At 43.0% G+C, this 21225-nt stretch overlaps 2 protein-coding genes across 8 annotated transcripts in view; one reads left to right on the top strand and one right to left on the bottom strand.

The window, feature by feature from the left end:
• The window catches only part of LOC124008911 (reticulon-3-like), a 34683-nt gene extending 27604 nt beyond the window's left edge, over nt 1–7079 (bottom strand). The window contains exons 1-2 of one of the 6 annotated variants that reach the window (XM_046320508.1): nt 6762–7079; nt 102–149 (exon numbers count right to left, since the gene is read on the bottom strand). In XM_046320508.1, the coding sequence (XP_046176464.1) occupies nt 102–149; nt 6762–6858 (145 nt within the window). In that variant the 5' untranslated portion in view covers nt 6859–7079. Of the gene's footprint in view, nt 1–101; nt 150–6032; nt 6394–6761 lie in introns of those variants that run through there. The other 5 variants (XM_046320510.1, XM_046320509.1, XM_046320512.1 and 2 more) reach the window with 5 other exon arrangements.
• Nucleotides 7080–10529: 3450 nt separating this feature from the next.
• LOC124008205 (menin-like) lies at nt 10530–21136 on the top strand. 2 transcript variants are annotated; one of them, XM_046319315.1, is made up of 11 exons: nt 10530–11452; nt 11589–11778; nt 14144–14664; nt 14913–15121; nt 15252–15380; nt 16254–16294; nt 16462–16549; nt 16710–16846; nt 17916–18048; nt 18230–18394; nt 19381–21136. In XM_046319315.1, the coding sequence occupies exons 3-11, from the start codon at nt 14229–14231 to the stop codon at nt 19891–19893; spliced, it is 1851 nt and encodes a 616-aa protein (XP_046175271.1). In that variant the 5' UTR covers nt 10530–11452; nt 11589–11778; nt 14144–14228; the 3' UTR covers nt 19894–21136. The 2 variants fall into 2 exon arrangements, with proteins under 2 accessions (XP_046175271.1, XP_046175270.1); XM_046319314.1 differs by lacking the exons at nt 10530–11452; nt 11589–11778 and adding an exon at nt 12212–12526.
• Nucleotides 21137–21225: the final 89 nt, after the last annotated feature.

Genomic DNA, 21225 nt, shown 5'->3' with positions numbered 1-21225 from the left:
CAGTGGCAGCCGAGCAAGAGAAAAGGACAGAGAAAGAGAGATAAAGGGAGAGGGATGACAGAGGACAGCAGGCGAGCACTGTAAGAGAACCATACACTTGCCTTGCGGAGACTGAATGAGAGATACAGGCGAAGAAGAAAGAAAGGAATCTGAAAAAATAAAAAGGACAGAATAATGAACATCCTACAGTGGCAGAAAATAACTCCCATCTCCATAACAACCCGTACCCACCCTGCCCAATGTTAAACATTAACAAAAACACATTGATTAACTGGATGCCTGGTGGGGCTTCCACTATGCAACCATAGAACTGTACAATATGCTCTATAAACTTGTCAGACGCTACAGTGAAAAAAACGACTAATATACTCTTTCTCACCCCATGCAACTGTTAGCGTCCACAAATCTACTACCAATAAACACCTATAATCAATTTAGAACCATGCACTTAACTTTTCCTAGGCAGGCAAAGAGAAGACAATAACATAGATATGCCCAACAACAAACTATGACAAACACAAACTCTATTTTACTACACACAAATAACAACGATGCTTCAGACAATGCATTTTATAACAGGCAATTATATGGCATTTTCCACGCAATTTATTTGCAACGTGCACATATTTCTCCCATGGTTTATGACACCCGATGCCAACCAAGCAGCAACACTGCACTCACTTGATGGCAATTATGCAGAGAGTGATCAAATTTTCTGCCTCACTTCTGAATCTCATGTGATCTTGAAGAACAAGAACAGCCTTTGTAGAGTACCATTACCATCAAACAGCTTCCATTTATATCAAACTAACAAGAAGTGCACGGCTTTGCTCTTTCTGTCTCACACATGCCACGGTTCGGGAACACCGAGGGGAGGACTTTCCGGAGAATTTTCTCCGCCGCGAGTGGGATGGTATGTAAAGTTCATGAGCTGGATGATCAAGAAGCAATATGGTCGCCCAACCGGAAATCTCATCAGACTGGCTGAGCAGGTTGGCGAGCTCTTGCTGTATAGCAGTCCTCTGTTAAAAAGACTCGCCCAGACACGTTGATCCTCCCTATGACACACCTTCATTCTTACCCACGTTCAGAGATGAGTCAACATTCTTCTTCTTTCGCTGACATTTCCAAATGGCCTGAAACCATTGCAAGAACCACTTCAGACCGAAGCGTCCACAGAAAAGCCATCCTCAAAATGTCACTTATCTAAAATGATCTATGCAAGAGAAACAAGGCAACAAACAAAAAAGTGCCTTTTATTACAGACTGGGACCATGGCTCTAGACAAGGTTTAAACATGGCTTCATATAGCTCATGTTTCCAACACCTCCAGCTGTGGGACAAATCTATCATGGGCAGCTGACCTGAGTATGAAGAGAACCTGCTTTGGCACTACACAGCCCTTTACTCAACTACTAGATCTGGATGTAGGACTATGCCCCAGAGGGCCGATGATACGGAACTGGAGGAGGCCCTAACATGGCATCCCAGTCACGCTAGGCATTTCTGTCCCTTCCCGAGGAGAGCCAAGACATGACACTCAAATCCCCCACCGGGGTCAGTTTGCTGCCTCAGCCCGATTCACTGACCTTAGAGATTATATGGCCTGCGCCGAGCAGAGCAGCAGTCTCCCAGAGAGAGGGAGAAAATGAGTAGCAGAGATAGAACAAGAATGGCACAGAGAGAAAGGGAGCCGAAAGTACCTCATGTTCTCTCCGGACTCTCTCACATAAACTACGGCCATATCTGCATAGGACTAGATTCCAGATCATTCCTCAGCATGCAGCTGTACTTTAATCGCTCTCCGGGTAAAACCAGCAGCATGTTGAATCACTACTCAGGGAAATACAGGATTTCACCTGATTAGATCACAAGTCCAAAGGACTCCCAAGTCACTACTGTATATTTAGTGTCATTTGGAAGTGAACGTGTCTGTCAAACTAAGCATAAACCTCGTCCTTGTCTCTGACCTTGAGCGTCATTCTAATTGAAAACAGGTGCAGAAACGCAGTCAAATGTGCATAGCCTATGAAACCTGAGAGCCAGTGGAGCACTGGGTTTAGCATTGATAAAGGCCGGTAAAATGACATTGTCGATGAGATTGAATAATGTTTCTCCAAAAGTTGCTTTGGTTTTACTGGCAGTGCAGGAAGAACTGAAATACAGCACCGACTCAAACAATTGCAGGTTTGAAACCATGAATATCATTTCTCACTCAGAATTCATTGGAACGTGAATTCGTCTGTACACAGTCTAAAAGAGTAGACCTATGGCCTTCTGCCTGCCGTCGTAGATAAACGGTTCCATTGACAGAGCTTGCACAATCACCTTGTCAAAGAGACATGTTGAAGAATAGGGGATGCTTTTCATGAACTCAACAACCCTAGACAATCAGACTCAATGCAACGTTAGACGCAAGATATCTTGAGCCTTACGATCTCTCAGGTCACTTCCTTAGTGGGCAGTGCAACAAATGCCACTCAAATGTGTTGAGAAGGAAGTACTAGGCCTAAGAGAGACTAACCAGTGGTCGAGCAGTCTGGTGCAACACTGGGCACCAACAGATGGGATGATACCAAAGTAAAAGACCCAATGAATAACACAGCACTAGCCTGGTCTGGGCCCTATTCCATTCAGCTGAAAACTCTGCTGGATTCAGTAGATTTATATAGTTCCATGTGGATTCCTCTCGACTGGGTGCTTTGTTAACACAGCCATGTGACATCTGATACTGTATGACAGTGGCGGCAAGGGTCCAGTGACATCTTTGGTGTCATCATTGCCTGATCATACAGCCGAGGCGAGGAGAAAAATGGCACCGATAAGTCAGCAAGGGACTGTTCCGCATGACTTGGGGTGAAATGAAAGAACACGTGAGCATTTGCTTTGAAGGATTTACTTCAGACAAATGCAAAAGGCCAATGCCAATTTCTTGGGAGAATTGTTCAAAACCGTAGTTACACTTTCAAAACAGAATCAAATTCATTATTATTCTCCCAGTGGAAACATGTATTGGTTAGAAATACCTTTGTTGTAACATAACCACTGAGACAATGCAACTGGTATTCAGTCTAATACAAATCACAGAAAGCATTCCCAATTTGCAATGGGAGCTGTATACTCTTTTCAGCATTCATTTTAAATTATATACAGTAAACTAGATTTAAAATGAGGTTTGTTATTAATGGATGCTTTTAAGCAATGGTTAGCTGAATAGATAAATTAAATCAATTTGAAATGCCCCTCCCTAATGACCAAATAAGCTGTCAGTTTGAAGACAGTTGCAGAGGCAAGAGTGTCCATGTGTTGCCATCATATGGGCCTAGATGGCAACGTTCACTCTAGGGTGCACAGTAGCCCAAGATGGCCGCGTAGGTCCCCCAGGACTGCCGCGCAAGAGAAATATCAGCCCGCTGGAGAGCAGCACGAGATTAGAAAGTTGGGTTAAGTTCGGAGCAGTGGCCACCAAGCGGTCGGTCGTGATCGACTGGTCAATTTCCAAGGCATTCCTAGTCGATTACCAAAGATTTCTGTAAAAAACTCAAGATAAAGCCTTTCCCCCCCATCATTAGTCTGGGCTGTTAGCAGTAGGTGCACCGGATTCAGCTGCCCTGCGTGCTGGGTAGGCACACTGTTGCCATTTTTAACCATTTCATGTGTCTGAAGGAACAAACTCTGCCTTCCCACTGGGCCAGGTGGAGCAAATCAAGTGCCCTACCGCTGGCCAATCGGGTGGCTCAGAGTACCATGTCTGCAGTAACGTAGAAGGTACAAAAGAAAGCTAGAGCAAAGTTGATATTGTGAGATTTCAAAACCAAGACTAGAGAGAAACTGCAAATTAATAGAGAAAAGAGCTCCTGTTTTTATGAGTGAGTTCATGTTTAAGTTCTTACTCGGCACTTTGTAATCAACACTTTTATAAGCCATAAAATACACCTTCTTCACATTTCCACGCAGGGCTACAATAAGCACTGCAGCAGTAATGAATGAGTAGGAACGTCTATTGATAGGCTTGCGTTGTTGTTATTATTAGCGGCTTCGGTCTTTTTAATATTGAGGAATATTTCAAGTTCTCTGCTCATAGGAGTAACAACGTGAATTTGTGCATGAGGCAGAAACAATGAGGTGCAAATCGAGATTCGCCATCAGTTGGAAGGTGTCCCTTTTTGGTCAGTTTCTGTGGAGGAAAGGGAGAGCGGAGGGACAGTGAGAGGCGGACCCTCAGTCTGCTGCTCCCTCCTTCCTCTGAAACTGACCATCAGATGCAGGCACCATCAGCCCAGTGAAATAAAAAAGCGAATTATTTGAATGTCAGCTGTGCCTCCCTCAAAAGTAATACAACAACCGATGTATTATCAGTGTGATCATATAGCCTACCTCAAAATTTGAAATATATATTTTTTAAATGGCCCAAACAACAATGCAATGACAGGGCAATTCAAGCGAAGCCAATATGCGGTGCTAATGTATTTGGCCTATAGCTTACTGCACAAAATGCATTGCTACAGTACTGTTTTTAAATCGGTTAATGTTGCATAGGCTTACATTTTTTAAGTCATGTTAAAAAAAAAATCTGAGCAGTAGATCTCTGCTTGCAATTTGACTCAGAAAGTGATCGACTCAGAAAAGGTTGGTGACCAATGTTCTAGAATTTTCCCTGTTAACACTATCAACGTTTCCCTTCACTGTGGCAATTGCGATCGAATCAATGCAAGTCACTTTCAATGCAACATACCCAAACAAAACAAACTATGCAAGAGATTTTGATGTAGGCAGAACGCATTGGCATATTACAATGACACACAAGTCAGCCCGTACTCTGTACAGACCGGTGTGGCATAACCAATCACAGCTGCAGGAAGCCTATATGCAAAAAGACCATTGCCATGTATGGATCTGTACCATTTACTTTGAACTGGACTGTGTTTACAGCATGAGCGGTCGTGAGTAGATGCGCTTATTTTGAGATCAAAGCGAGAGATGCATGTAGCCACGTGTGCACATTTTATTCATATCCTTTGCCAGTTAATGAGTTCTTAGCCCAGTTATAGATCTTTTGTAGTCAGCAATAGGGGAGTGATTGCTCCCTACAAAAGCAAAAAACATGTACATTTCTAGACATCTTTGAAAAGCGTGTCAGGTAAAGAGATTGGTTTTGTCTTAAAGGGACAGTGTTTTATTTTGAGACTGGCTTGAATAAGGTACGGTAGTATAATTTGTCTGATTTTCTGTAATAATGGTATGGGAATACTGCATTTTATTTTGTAAAATGGTTTCTTGCAGCAAACACAACAATATGTTCAGTCACCTCCTTGTCTAAAGGACAAGGGGATAAACAGGTTACTGTCAAGACCTGCACGTGTTTTTTTTAAATCTCATTAAATTTAGGCCTACATTGAATACCACACATTGGCTGAATGATAGAACAGCTATTTCCATGTTAAAATGTTATGGGATGCATTTTCTCCATTGTAGACCAATCTGGTAGGCCCCCATTACGATCAAATAGCCACAGTAGCCTTCTTGGCCACTTAAAACTGTAACTTAACGCGGGTACACCCTCAGTGTTCACAGTAAACATTCAACGTTCAAATTCATCAGACGTGAAATTTGCTCAGTGCCGGAAAAAAATACGGCGAGTGCGCAACTATGGGTCAAAAAAGACTGTTGGCTTAGACCATTGACATGCAAACTATATTTAGTCTCTGAATGTTTATTTAAAACATAAATACATTTGAACTTGTCTCAAATACATCGTTACAGTTATTGGTTAGATAACTAGCTAATGTTTGCTTTATTGGCATGCGGAGTTCAAAACAACTAAATACTCGGAAATCTCCGATAAGTGAACGCGCTTTAGTAGGAAGTCAGAGATTTCCCGGGTTATCGTTGTTTAGAACACGCCATAAAGCCTACACATTTTAAGATAAAACATTTTTTTTTTTAAACAGACCATAGAATAAATGCATCATTGTAACGAATGAGAGGGATTGGACTGTGAAACACTAATCTCCTCGCATGGGTTTGTTTACCTATGCCGATACGATTTGGAGGTCCTCCCTTCATTTGCCGTTTCCCAGTAACAATGCATCTGCAGTATAGATTACCGTCGCCGCAACATGAAGCCATTTCACCGCGGCCAACTATAGAGTAAAATGTGTCACCATGTTCTGTTCCCTTGTCTGATACTAAATAAAAAGTTAGGTCAAATTTAGAGGTTGGAGGGAACGTTGACAAAGCTCACAAAAGACAGCCCCCCGAAGCCTTGCAACCAGCGGGAGACTGGTTTAGTGTTTCCATCCAATCGTGATGCGTGTTTCTCAAGCCAACTATCTGTGTTTTTGAACAATTTCTCGCCAGTGTAATATGGTTCGATTCCATAACGGGCGGTGGGTGCTTACTGGTCTTGCAGAATTTCTAATAGAGCATTTAGGCTAACACCCTTTTAACGCCCACAATGAAGAAAATTGCCTCATATCGGCTTACAAGGCTGCACTTGTCCCTCTTCAACAACTTTACCATTTAAAGTCTCTACAGGGAAGAGGCCAATATAAGTCTGCATAACAAAAGAACAAAATAAGTGCAACTATTTTCATTTACGTTCCTTTTACCGACCTAAAAATACCGTGGTTTTTGACGGTCTGCCATTAAAGCAACGGGCTACTTTATCTCAAAGCACCTGTGTTATTGAAAGTTTAAAACACAATGTCTATGTTGACCATTTCAACGTTTCCGTTGAATTAGGTACAGCTTTCTCTTACCGGACATTTTTGAGTCTTTGGCCGCAACAGAGTTTTGTCCATCGGCCAGCCCCTGCGACGATGATATCTGGGCGGACTGGGTCATTGGATCTGCCATATTACTATAATTAGCAAAAAATTCTGCACGGTGGCGGCGAGAATTTGTTGTGTATTATTGCTGTCCTTAAAATGTCTTCTTCCAACTTGCCTCGTATTCCCCAAGACCTGGACGCAGTGTCACTGAGCCTGTGCACCTTCACGCGCATGTACCAAGCACTGTGTGGATGGAGGGCACTGTATGGTTGAGGACTGATCGAGAGAGCAAAACAAGGAGTATATTCATTCCGCCAATACTGTTGCAAAACGGAACGATACGGGGAGGGACCGACCTAAAACTGTCCAATAGAAACTCTAGTTTTAGTTACAAACTGTTTGGCGAATGAATATACCCGAGATTGATATTTGCCATTGGCTCTTTTAAAGGGCAATACCCAACATTATCTCATTGCGTTTCAAGGCAACAGCACGTTATATGCCGCCTTCAAGTGCTACTCGGAACTAGGAAACTCGGAAATGTTCGACTTAACTAGTTGTAGTTATAAACTGAACCAGAATCTGGCCTTACATGAGACGTTGAATATGGCGATTCTTCTTTAAGCCCGAGAAGTAGCTGTTCAATTTGCTATTCACCAGCTTTTCAAGCTTAGTAATGTCAAAATATGTTAGGTGGCCTACTTATCAAAAAATTGAGTTTCATTGAGCAACTATCATCATTACTGCCTGTAGGTAATTCCAAAAAGGGTCTAAATACAAAGTTGGAACCATGTGTTTTATGTATTTGATACCATTTCACTCCAACTCTTACCGCGAGCCTGCCCTCCCCGATTAAGGTGCCACCAACCTCCTCTGTAGTACACTGTTGTAGGTGATAAAACAGATCTGTATATAATAACAAGATGCTCATGTCTCCGTCCTAACAATGGGAGTCGTTGTCCCAAAGGCAGGCGAAACGCATTTGGGCTTATTTTGGATAGATTATGGCTAGAGTGCAACCTCTCGCTTTGCCTCTTCCTCTCTAGATAAAATCAATTACCTTTCGATCAGCCGACCTATGATTGGCAGTAATGACTGATTTTTATTGGTACAGAAGAAGTGGATTTGGTGAATGTGCACTTGGTCAAAAACAATACTTGCATGTACCTTTTTACTTAGACCTTTTTTGGAAGTACATACCGGCCGTGAGGGCTATACTGACAACTTTCTCAGTGAAACTCCATTCTTTGGTAAGTACTGAATGTATTTTGACATTATTATGCTTTAAAAGCTGGTGAGTAACAAGTTGAATGTGTGCTTCCTGGCTTTAAAGGGGAAATCTCCTATTCACCCAGATTCTGGTTCAGTTATTCAACCAGTTAGTAAGTCGGGAAATTTCAGAATTTCCTAGTTCCCACTAGCACGTGAATGCGGCATAGCCTACTGTGCATTCAGAAAGTATTCAGACTCCTTGACTTTCCACATTTTGTTACGTTAGTCTTATTCTAAAATGGATGAAATTACTTTTGTCCCTTACTCTACACACAATAGCCCATAATGACAAACCGAAAACAGATTTAACATTTTTGCAAATGCATAAACAACTAAAAACAAATACCTTATTTCCATAAGTATTCAGACCCTTTGCTATGTGACTCGAAATTGAGCTCAAAGTGCATCCTGTTTCCATTGATCACCCTTGAGATGTTTCTACAACTTGATTGTAGTCTACCTGTGGTAAATTCAATTGACTGGACATGATTTGGAAAATCACACACTTGTCTATATAAGGTCCCACAGTTGACAGTGCAAGCAGTGTTCAAGCAAAGACCAGGCCATGAGGTAGAAGGAATTGTCCGTAGAGCTACGAGACAGGATTGTGTCGAGGCACAGATCTCGGGGAAGGGTACCAAAACATTTCTGCAGCATTGAAGGTCCCTAAGAACACAGTGGCCTCCATCATTCATAAATGGAAGAAGTTTGGAATCACTAAGACTCTTCCTAGAGCTGGCCGACCGGCCAAACTGAGCAATCGAGGGAGAAGGGCCTTGGTCAGGGAGGTGACCAAGAACCCGATGTTCACTCGGGTACTGTCCACAGTGACCAAGAATCCAATGGTCACTCGGGTTCTGTCCACAGAGACCAAGAACCCGATGGTCACTTGGGTTCTGTCCACAGAGACCAAGAACCCAATGTTCACTCGGGTTCTGTCCACAGAGAAACTCTGGACAGAGCTCCAGAGTTCCTCTGTGGAGGTGGTAGAACCTTCCAGAAAGACAACCATCGCTGCAGAACTCCCCCAATCAGGCATTTATGGTAGAGTGGCCAGAAGGAAGCCAGTCCTCAATAAAAGGCACATGACAGCGCACTTGCAGTTTGCCAAAAGGCACATAAAGGACTCTCAGACCATGAGAAACAAGATTCTCTGGTCTGATGAAACCAAGACTGAACTCTTTGGCCTGAATGCCAAGCGTCACATCTACGGTGAAGCATGGTGGCAGCATCATTCTGTGGGGTTGTTCTTCAGTGGCAAGGACTGGGAGGCTAGTTAGGATTGAGGGAAAGATAAACAGAGCAAAGTACAGAGAGATCCTTGATGAAAACCTGCTCCAGAGCGCTCAGGACATCAGGCTGGGGTGAAGGTTCACCTACCAACAGGACAACAACCTTAAGCACACAGTCAAGACAATGCAGGAGTAGCTTCGGGAACAAGTCTCTCTGTCCTTGAGTGGCCCAGCCAGATCCCGGCCTTTAATCTGATCGAACATCTCTGGAGAGACCAGAAAATAGCTGTGCAGCAACGCTCCCCATCCAACCTGACAACTCCCCAAATACAGGTGTGCCAAGCTTGTAGCGTTATACCCAAAAAGACTTGAGGCTGTAATCGCTGCAAAAGGTGCTTCAACAAAGTACTGAGCAAAGGGTCTGAATACTTGTTTAAATGTGATATTTCTGTTTTTTATTTGTCATTATCGGGTATTGATGAGGGAAAACAACAATGTAATACATTTTAGAATAAGGCTGTAACGTAACAAAATGTGGAAAAAAGTCAAGGGGTCTGAGTACTTATATAAATGTGATATTTAAGATTTTTTTTAAATACATTTGCAAACATTTCTAAACCTGTTTTTGCTTTGTCATTATATGGTATTGTCTGTAGATTTAGGGGGGGGGACAATTTAATCAATTTTAGAATAAGGCTGTAACATAACAAAATGTGAAAAAAGTCAAATGGGTCTGAATACTTATCGAATGCAATGTTTATGCATAGCTTATTTATGGCAAAATACCTACCACATTTTATTATTGCAAACATTGCCCTATTTTTTTCTGCTTTGAGAATGTAAATAGGCCTATAAAATACTTAGGCTATAATAAAAAAAGAAGCCCAGTGTATGCATGTGTTATGATCAATCTTTCTACAAACAATAATATAAAAACAATTCATTGAAACATGTTAGGCCTATTATGTCCAACAAAACATAGCTTTGCGAGACCATTCCATTTCACACGGGGGCTGCACACGCCTCTTTTTCATTATGTAATGTTTATCGCTAGACTTTCCCATTTTGTAACAATGTATCAGTATCTCGTTATAACGTTGCCCTCTGCCGGTGAACCTTATTATGATGTTTTGGCAACAATGGTGCAATGTTGAACTACATCTCCATAAATGCATCTGTTCAGTCGATAAGGAAGTTCGATACAATTCAATGTATTTGCTAGCTGGGATCCTTGGGAGGTCCCCCCCCGGCATTGAAGTTGAAATGGTACGGGTTAGGGACGTGGCATAGAGTTAGATATTGGACTCGTCTTTATATCTGTGCCGTTATGACAGCTTCATAGAGTACCACAGTATAATAGTATAACAGTCATAATGCCGAGCGGTCAAACAGGTAAATGGTTTCAATTGTTTTTCCACCATTCATTTTTCCAATAGGGAACTTTAGAAACACTTAAAATAAGGGCTGTGTTTCATGTAGGCTTACCCTGGCGTGACGTTTTGATAACGTGTAAATCTCTTTAAGGCAAGGTGGTTTATCAATATATTAGCCTGTATTTACCCCCTAAAATGAAACGCTAATTAGCCTATCATAAAGAACTACAAGACTGCCGAATCGAGGCAAAGGTAAGAATCCCTGGATGAATGATCTGTTAGCTAAATGTAGTAATCAATTGTATACATTGCTTTCAATTCTGTGAACTGTCTTGTGCAAGTTTTAAATTGACACAATACCTGTCAGCGAAGACTTGTTAGAGATGAAGTGCAGGGATTTGTGGTTTTGCATGTCTACTTTGATGCTAATTAGTATTTTCACATCAAGGGTAAATAGAGCCGATTTATATTGATAAATCACCTTGTCCGAGAGAGATTTACATGGTTATCAAAACGTCACCCCAGAGTAAGCCTGCACGAAATACAGCCTAAAATCCAGTTTCTAAAATGCCCTTTGGGAAAAATGAATTGTTGAAAAATGATTTAAAACATTTCCCTGTTTTGGCCGCTAGGATTTGACATCTCCACCGTGGTGCTCTATAGAGGTTACAACCCATAGGAATTCCCACCCAGTTGACTACTTTAAAATGGTGGAAGCCCCTCAATGGTTGCAGGTAGCCTCGTGGTTAGAGCTTTGGGCCAGTAACGAAAAATTGCGAGATTGAATTCCCAAACTGACAAGGTAAAAATCTGTCGTAACCCCTCCTTGGCCGTCATTGTAAATAAGAATTTGTTCTTAACTGGCTTTCCTAGTTAAATAAAGGTTAATAAAACATAAATGGTGCTCCCATGGTAAAACGGCATTTTTTGGCAACTAGATGCCTCTATGGGACATATTCTGGACAGCACCAGAGAGGAAGAGACCCAACTCGGCAGAGCATCTGTCTCCATCCAACAGGTGGCGTATTTTCGTTGTTTCGCACACCAAGCAATGAGTTTTTGTATGGAGGCCAAGAAGAAGAGTCGACTTTGGTCAACAACAACAAACATGAATGGCTTAATTCCTAGGTGAGATTTATTTGATTGAATAGAAATGTAATTATACATGATTTGTTTGTAGTGTACTGATAGGTAGGACATGTGACATTACGCTAACTTTGAGAAAAAAAAACACTTTATCTGAGATTGCTATGGGTATTCATGACATGAGGCTAGAAGCAAAGCAACTCACTCAATTTCAATGTATGGGGCTTTATTGGCATGAGAAACAGATGTTTACATTGCCAAAGCAAGTGAAATAGATAAACAAAAGTGACAAACAATACACATTTACAGTAAACATTACTCACAAAAGTTTAAATATATATATATATATTTATTTATTTTTAAAAAGACTTCTCTCTCCATTGAATAGAATACAGGCGGTTGACATCGTCAACCCTTTTCGAATATTCAAAAAGGATTACAATAATGAGATGTGTCCACCAATCCAAAAAAAGGATACGTGGGAACTAGACAGCCCGCGGTGCCGTGGACAACGACTCCATTGTTAGGGCGGAAAGAGACGTATATATTATCAGTTTATCCACAATATTTGATAGCACTAACACAGAAACAAGGGGGGGTTGTTCAAACTGAGCGTACAGCTTCGTAGATCTACGGATACTCTGAACTAATATTGCATTGAGCGCGACTCAAAATGTAAGATTAAGCAAGCGCGCCAAATCTTCGAGTTCTGACCGATTCGAACAGACCAACACAGTCACAGCACTGCGCGGCAAAGCACAAACATGTGGGTGCAGCTTTCAACAAACTGGTGCGTATAAGGTTTATTTGTACATTTTAATGAGCGGGCTATAAGTATTTTGTCATGTTTAAGTAGATTAAAATACACAAGTTTTTCATGTTGGCATGATTACTGCTAGCATAGCCATATTGCATAGTATATTTGCATATTTGTAGCTGCCCGTTTTAGCTTCAATGTATTGCCTCCACCTGCATGTTTGGTGTTGACTAGAAATTAATCTTAATAATAAGCTAGCTAACGTTACATGTTTTTAATTTTCCGGCCCTGTGTGGGTTGTTGTAACCGTTCAGTTTCAGTAAACTATCTAACCTACCTAGCTACTGTAGTTAGTTGCCTGGAAACCCGACGTTGAATTGCATAAAAGTCTACGCCAAGGCAGAAATCAAATGACATTTTATTGGTCTCATACACATGTCTAGCAAATGTTATTGCGTGTGTTCCTTGATCCAACAGTGCAGTAATTGCTAACAATTTGTCTGTGTGATTGGCTGTAGATAGCATATTTATTTATTTCACCTTTATTTAACCAGGTAGGCAAGTTGAGAACAAGTTCTCATTTACAATTACGACCTGGCCAAGATAAAGCAAAGCAGTGGAGTAAAACAAACATACAGTCAATAATACAGTAGAAACAAATCTATATACGATGTGAGCAAATGAGGTGAGATAAGGGAGGTAAAGGCAAAAGGCCATGGTGGCAAAGTAAATACAATATAGCAAGTAAAACACTGGAATTGTAGATTTCCAATGGAAATGCAAAGAATGTATAACGTTAGTATCGTCGTTATCTGAAGGACGTGGTCAGAATAATATGCAGAGCTATAGTTGAATAGGGTGGACTAGAAAACAATATATACGCATGAAATGGGGAAAACAGTATTTAAACAATTAAAGTGACCAATGTAACATTTAATTAATTTTCTGAATAACTAAGATGTAAATATTATTGTTGTTCCTGGAAGCGGTTGTCGTAGTGATAACCAAATGATACCTGCGCAGCCTCTTAAGGCACAAGAATGAGCGTTTGAATCAGGAAGGTTTACTCTCGCGACCTCTACAAGCCAGAATGTTGAATACAATTCTATTTGAATGTACTTCACCGGTTGTCTGTGCGGTTGGTCCTTTCGGTGATAGTAATGTGAGACAATATATCAACAGGGGAGTATATTTACAAAATTTTCAAACCGCTGGTGTCACCTGAAGCTTGCGCAGAACCATGTCGCTAAACATGCTCGGCAAGTATGCCTCTTGTGCATGTATGCCTCTTGTGCATGTATCTAACTTGTGCGCATGCTCCAGGTCATAGAAATATGAATGCACTACTAGCGCTTTGAGAAGTTAGTTAGCTGGAATAATCTGGATTTGTTATTAATTGAAAACCTTGTTCTTAACTTAACCCAGTTTTGTATTAGATATCAATATTTGTTCCTCGTATTAGTTTACCATTTTTAAACACATTTTGCATAATGAATGGGTAAGTGGATAAATGTCACGCCCACTAAGGCAACCTAGTCTATTCTATTTTCCCCATAGTGAAAAAAAAACACATTGAATTTTAAGGAAAAATACAGCTCAAGTGATTTTAAGGTGTGTGCTGGTACTGATTTCCACATTACTCTCATCCAGCCCCTGTGACATCACTACAGCTGAGAGTAGAGAAGACACACTGGCCAAGTGAGTGACTGAGCTGTGGCAGAGGAGAGGGGTCAACATGGGGCTACACTCAGCCCAGAAGAAGCACTTTCCCCTGAAGGGGATTGGTGGCGTGGTTGCCCTGTTCGAAGCGGAGCTCCGTAAATCTGAACCAGACCTAGCCCTTCTCTCATTGGTCCTGGGCTTTGCAGAACACTTCCTGGCTGTCAACCGGGTCATACCAATGAACGTCCCGGGGGTGCGCTTTGAGCCGCTGGAGCTAGACTGCCCAAGCTCCTGCTTTCCTACAGTGGAGTTAGGGATGCTATCGGCCCTGCACGAGCGCTTCGCAGCCCAGATCCGGGGCGCTGTGGATCTGTCCCAGTACCGCAGGCCTGCTGGCGGGTCCAGCAGGGAACTGGTGAAGAAAGTATCTGACGTTATCTGGAACAGCCTGAGCCGCTCCTACTTTAAGGACCGCGCCCACATCCAGTCCCTCTTCAGTCTCATCACTGGTAGGGGTCATTAGATGCAGGGACGGGTTATATGGGGGTAACACTACATTAATTGAATATGATCTATAATATTGATACAGTCTCCTATGTTGGATGATTAGCTATATTGCATTTGTGGCCCAGTAGCTATATTTCTTGGATAAACCTGATTTTGTGTCATTGCAGTGTGTCCATCCTCACACCAGTCAGTTGTCTGAAAGAGGGGTAAAGCTACAAATATTCTATCATATTTTTGTCATTTTGAACAGGCACAAAGCTGGACAGCTCGGGGGTGGCGTTTGCGGTGGTGGCAGCATGCCAGGTGCTGGGGCTGCGGGACGTGCACCTGGCCCTGTCCGAGGACCACGCCTGGGTCATCTTTGGCAAGAACGGAGAGGAGACTGCAGAGGTCACCTGGCACGGAAAGGGCAACGAGGACCGGAGGGGGCAGACAGTTGCTGCCGGTGTCGGTGAGAGGGTAAGTAAGATAACGATACTTCCGTCCCCCGCGGAAACATTATACACACACTCCTCTCACCTTGCATTTGTAATCAGAGTAAAACACAACACCTCTCAACCCTAACCCCCATCTCTCCCCCCTTCCCCAGAGCTGGCTGTACTTAAAGGGCTCCTATATGAAGTGTAGCAGGAACATGGAAGTGGCCTTCATGGTGTGTGCCATCAACCCCTCTCTGGACCTGCACACTGACAGCTCCGAGATGCTACAACTTCAGCAGGTCAGGCCACCACCAATATTAACAATCGATGTACACTAGCACAGGGGTTCCCAAAGTGGGGTCAGGGGGTCCATGGCCAGATCTCAAAATATATATATCTAGTAAATTAATATTTGTTTTGAACATTAATGCTTTAAATGAAGCTGTAAAACTGCAAATGGCATACTGCCCCATGTCAAAATTTGTAGAATTGCAATAAATTGGCTGAAAACGGCAAGAATGTTTTCTCTGCCCAAGGCAAAATGTATAGAATTGCTGTTCTCTCTGAATGCAAGAGGAGGGCCTTTAATATGTTTTTTTTCCCAGGGCCTGAGACTTAATTACTCCGGTCATGTACTGCAGACGTCTTGTAAAACTGCTTGTATGCTATTTTTATCGCACTCTTAAGTTTTAAAGTGATATTGATCTGATATTATTTTATTTAGAAAATAAATGTAACCTTTATTTAACTAGGCAAGTCAGCGAAGAACAAATTCTTATTTACAATGAAGGCCTAGACCGGCCAAACCCGGACGATGCTGGGCCAATTGTGCGCCGCCCTATGGGACTCCCAATCACGGCCGGTTGTGATACAGCCTGGATTCGAACCAGGGTGTCTGTAGTGACGCCTCTAGCACTAAGATGCAGTGCTTTAGGCCACTCTGGAGCCCAAGGGGTCCCTGACGCAAAAATGTTAGGGAATCCCTGCACAAGCACGTGTGATATAAGGAATAGGACTTCCTGATATTGTAAGGGGAGAGTTGCACCTGTCGGCGTCATCAAAGTCCAAGACATCAAGCATGCCGAACTGTAGTTTATATTTACTGTGATCAGTGCTTCTGTGTGATGTCCTCTTTCTGATCTCTCTCTCTCTCTGATCTTTTTCGTGCACAGAGGCTTCTATGGTTGCTGTATGAGCGAGGAGACCTGGAAAGGTGATACTTTTTGAAATGTACCAAAAAGTATCTGGAAAAACGATCAGTTTTTTAAAATTGTTGCGGTGAAAATGTCTCATGGTTCTATCCAAATGAATTATTATTTTCTGTGGTGATAAGGTTCTTATCCTGTCAAATCAACCGTCTTTTCACTTGCTGTTCCACAGATACCCCATGGCCATGGGCACCCTGGCAGACTTGGAGGACCAGGAGCCCATCCCTGGCAAAGAGAGCCCCCACGCCATCCACTTTAAAGTGAGTGTGTGGAAAGCTGTACATATTCTTGTAAAAAAAACACTTTGTCAAAATGTCATGATCTTAAATAATTGCTTTTTGGGGGGGGGTGGCTTTTACTCCTTAAATTATGTCATCATTGTGAATTTGTTTGCTTAAAGTGTGTTTATTTTGTTTCTAGGCTGTGAACTCTGCTAAGAAGTACTACAACAACGAGCACATCTACCCCTTCATGTACCTGGCCGGCTACCACTACAGACACAGGGAGGTCCGGGAGGCCTTGGGGGCCTGGGCCGAGGCTGCGCAGGTCATGCAGGAGTACGTTACTGGAGCAGCTAGCCTGGCTACCTTCTCTATGCATCTTACACACTACTGCCCTGTGTCAACTGTCTTTCTTATTGCAATAAGTTTGTTTGACCCACAGAAATAACCTTTAGCATCATTCATTTCAAAATCCTTGTTAGGTGGTTATGATAATGCCTTATATGGTATGATAAGTTACATTGAAATCTGCATGGATGCTGAGACAAAGCCTGTTGACCATCTCTGGCTGAGGTACGTACGCATTGATGATTTACATCAGTTGCTGTTTCACCTTTCTGACAGCAGAGGGCAGCAGATCCCTAGCGGTAATGTTTTTGAACACTTCCTCAGTACTTTATGGTGTTAGTTTGTCGTCTCAAATCTGTAACAAGTTGTCTGAAATTGTGATTTTATTCTAGCTTGAGGTTTTGCATGGCAGTTTTTCAATTTTCTATGGCGTTGTATACCTTTTATATAGCTTGAAACGCTTCTTTTTTTCTTATGATTTCAGTGATCCTAATGCATGCACGTCTTCCAGGGGTAGAATTTTGTCTAACTAAAAAAGATCCAATCACAGGAAACTTCCTCCCAACCATCCAGCCTTGGCACTAGTTCTTAGAGGTCGGACCGGCCGGGTCACAGGGAACATCCGAGGGGCTGATTCCCTCCCGTCTCTGTCTTCTCTAGCATGTGTGAGACTGGCACGCCCAGAGCAGTGTAGCAGTCAGTGCATTCCGTCCCTCCTCTTCGCCTTCCCTTTCCCCCTCTGCCTTTCCTTTCCTGTTTCACCTATTGTTCTTTAATCTCGGCTCCATCTGTTCGCTGTCACGACAAAAAGGAACATTGAGTGTGATCTACAAACATACACAAAACGTTACGTTTTTGAGTATTTGCTATACTGTTTTTTTTTTTTTTACCAAAAAGACGGACTAGAACAGTGTTTATAAGTGCACACACCCTTTAATACCCCTTGTCCTGCTTATGTGGAAAACAAATAACAGAACAATTGTATTGGTGATGATCATGAATTGCCAGTTTTCAACGTGTGTTTAGAACAAGGTGTGATTTCTCACCTGTCTCTCAGCTACAACTACTTCCGCGAGGACGAAGAGATCTACAAGGAGTTTTTCGACATTGCCAACGACGTCATCCCCACCCTGCTGAAGGAGACGGCTGCAGCCGCCGAGAGCGGAGAAGGGAGCGAGGGAGGAGAGAAGGTAATGACTCTCGCCACCAAGGCACCATTGGAAATTTACATGAGAATGGAATAGAATGTTTCCCCTTCTCATTTTAATCTCAAGTCCAAGAATGAGGCAATCATATTTCATATTACAGCTACTGCCTCTCAAGCTATTCTCTGGGGGTTTCCTTTTTCTTCTCCATAACACCCCCCCCCAGGACCAGCCCATACAGGCCTCTGCCCTCCAGGACCCAGAATGCTTTGCCCACCTGTTGCGTTTCTATGACGGCATCTGTAAGTGGGAGGAGGGAAGCCCCACTCCTGTCCTTCATGTTGGCTGGGCCACCTACCTTGTCCAGTCCCTCAGTCGCTTTGACCCACAGGTAAAATAACACAAACCTGGATTTTAAATCCGAAACCCTTCCCCATTTACTTTAAAGAGATCTAGTGTTCCACTCATAATACAATCAATCTAACTTGGTCTTTCCACAAACGTTGGCTGTACATGGTAGTGGTACATCTCTTTGAAACAATGTTATTATTATCCCTTTTTTTTTCGCGCCTTTTAATTATGTTGCCTCCCATTGGGTTCAATATAAATTACATGACGTGACCAAAAGTATGTGGACACCAACTCGTCAAACATCTCATTCCAAAATCATGGCTTTGACCCCCCCCCCCCCCCCTCTTTGCTGCGTACTCCTGGCATCGGCCAAACCCAGATTTGTCCGTCGGACAGCCAGGTGGTGAAGCATCACTCCAGAAAACGCGTTTCCAACCCCCCGAGAGACCAATGGCGGCGAGCTTTACACCACTCCAGCTAACGCTTGGCATTACGCATGGTGATCTTAGGCTTGTGTACGGCTGCTCAGCCATGGAAACCCATTTCATGAATCTCCCGACGAACAGTTATTGTGCTGACGTTGCTTCCAGATGCAGTTTGGAACTCTATAGTGAGTGTTGCAACCAAGTACAGACTATTTGTACGCTCTACGTGCTTCAGCACTTGGTCCCGTTCTATGCGCTTGTGTGGCCTACCACTTCGCAGCTGAGCCGTTGTTGCTCCTAGACATTTCCACTTCACAATAACAGCACTTACAGTTGACCGGGGCAGCTCTAGCAGGGCAGAAATATGACGAACTGACTTGTTGGAAAGGTGGCATCCTATGACAGTGCCACGCAGATAGTCTCTGAGCTCTTCAGTAAGGCCATTCTACTGCCAATGTTTGTCTATGGAGATTGCATGGCTGTGTGCCCTATTTTATATACTTGTCAGCAACTGGTGTGGCTGAAATAGCGAAATCCACTCATTTGAAGGGGTGTCCACATACTTTTGTGTGTATATATAATGTATGGACATCATCCACAGATCCGTCAGAGGGTGTCCATCATCACCAAAGAGCCTGAGCCCCAGGACGACGATGACCAATCCAGTGAGGACCCTCGCGAAGGCCGGAGACGTGGCCCGAGGCGTGAGTCCAGACTGGAAGACCAAGCTTCCCCTCCAACACAGTCCACCCCCACCACCCCTGTCCCACCACCAAACCAACCCAACCAGGCTAAGAAAGTAGGTGGCGAGGGCGGGACGCGGCGTCGCTCTTCAGGGCTCCGCGGTGGAGACCCCGAAGGCAAGGCCAAGTCGTCCAGCCCGGTGCCATCTCCTCTCCAGCAGCTGCCCTCCCCCAGTGGGAGTCCCCTGGTGGCCTTCCGGAGCAAGAAGATGAAGGGCATGAAGGAGCTGCTGTCTGCACCCAAGGTCAACGCCAGCGCCATCAAGCTCCAGCTCACCGCCCAGTCACAGGTGCAGATGAAGAGGCAGAAGAGCACGCCGTCGGGTGACTACACCATGTCCTTTATGAAACGCCAGCGTAAATCTCTGTAGAAGGAGGACTCTTGTCTGTAGAACATTCCTCTAGCATGGTTCCCAAGTCTGGTTGTGTTGTAAAGCCAACATTTAATGGTCATTTATCATAGGAGTTGACTATACAGCACACACACAGATCTGGGACCAGGCTAGACTTTCTCTTCATTGGGAGAGAAATGAGGAGAGGCTGTCTGTAGGACATTTGCGTTGTGCTGTGACTGTGAGAGGCGAGGCAGCACAAAAATGACTGCCGCATCAACTTGCTTGCATCTGCTGAGCATTATGCGATTTACTTTCTTTTTTCATCCAAAGGTTATTTTAGCAATCATATCATAAGTCCCAATAAGTAGGGCCGGGATGATACCAGTATCATGATACTCGTTAGTATTGTGGCAAGGAAACCAATGTCGGAAACATAAATCCATTAAGTTGTAGGCATCCAGAGTCACATTTGTTTATTTTCCGAGCTATAGTGTACAATATTGTACATGCAGCAGGTTTTGTACGGTTTGCGCTTTCATTTTTGCCATGGAAAAAATATTGTGATGCTGGCATCGTCCGGACCCTACCAATAAGGCCATACGAGGGTCGGTAAGCACATGACGTGTGTGGTTTAAGCGTGGAGGTAGTCACTTTAATCAGGTTTGAACATATGTTGACCAAGTTGCTCCTTTTAATCTTGTGATTCAATAATGATTGTGTATCATACCTTTTTTTTTTTTTTTTATATAAAATAAAATGCTGTCACTTTGTGAGGATCAACTGAGCAGTGGCACACATCAACTGTTGAGTTCTGATTGACTTGTGTGGAAGTTATTTTAAAGCCAAAGTAATGGGCGTTTAGATGATGAAAACACCCTGCCCCTGGACATTTTATGGGATGGGAGAATTGCTCTGTTAAAGCAGCCAGAATTCCATTTGATATTTTCAAGTCTTGACTTAATTTTCATGTTTTTCACTGAAAATCCCTGGAAGTGATTCGGACTATTACTGTGTAACAATGTCCAACCCTGCTCTGTTGTCTCTTACATGCTAGCTATTGGTTGCCTTATACACCGCCTTTTTTATTTCAAATGTAGGTGGCCTTTTTTTAAGTTTTGAGACTAGCCAGAGCTGCAATAGGCAACCTCATGATTAGAAAGTGACCAGAAAGACCATGCACTGTTTAAAGGGTATTGCTGTAGTTTTCCCAGCTACATACAGTAGTATTTTGCTTGATCATTGGTTTTATTTGCAGGTAATAAAATAATTTCAAATATGATACCCTTTTCTGTTTTGAATATAATGGGAATACTGTTGCACGTGTCATAATGCGCTATTCATAGATGTACAGTGTGCGTCCTCTGCTCG

This window comes from Oncorhynchus gorbuscha, linkage group LG21 (genome assembly GCF_021184085.1).
Source record: "Oncorhynchus gorbuscha isolate QuinsamMale2020 ecotype Even-year linkage group LG21, OgorEven_v1.0, whole genome shotgun sequence".
Taxonomy (NCBI): Eukaryota; Metazoa; Chordata; class Actinopteri; order Salmoniformes; family Salmonidae; genus Oncorhynchus; species Oncorhynchus gorbuscha.
The sequence above is the reverse complement of the archived record's forward strand: the minus strand, read 5'-3'. Positions and strand labels throughout refer to the sequence as shown.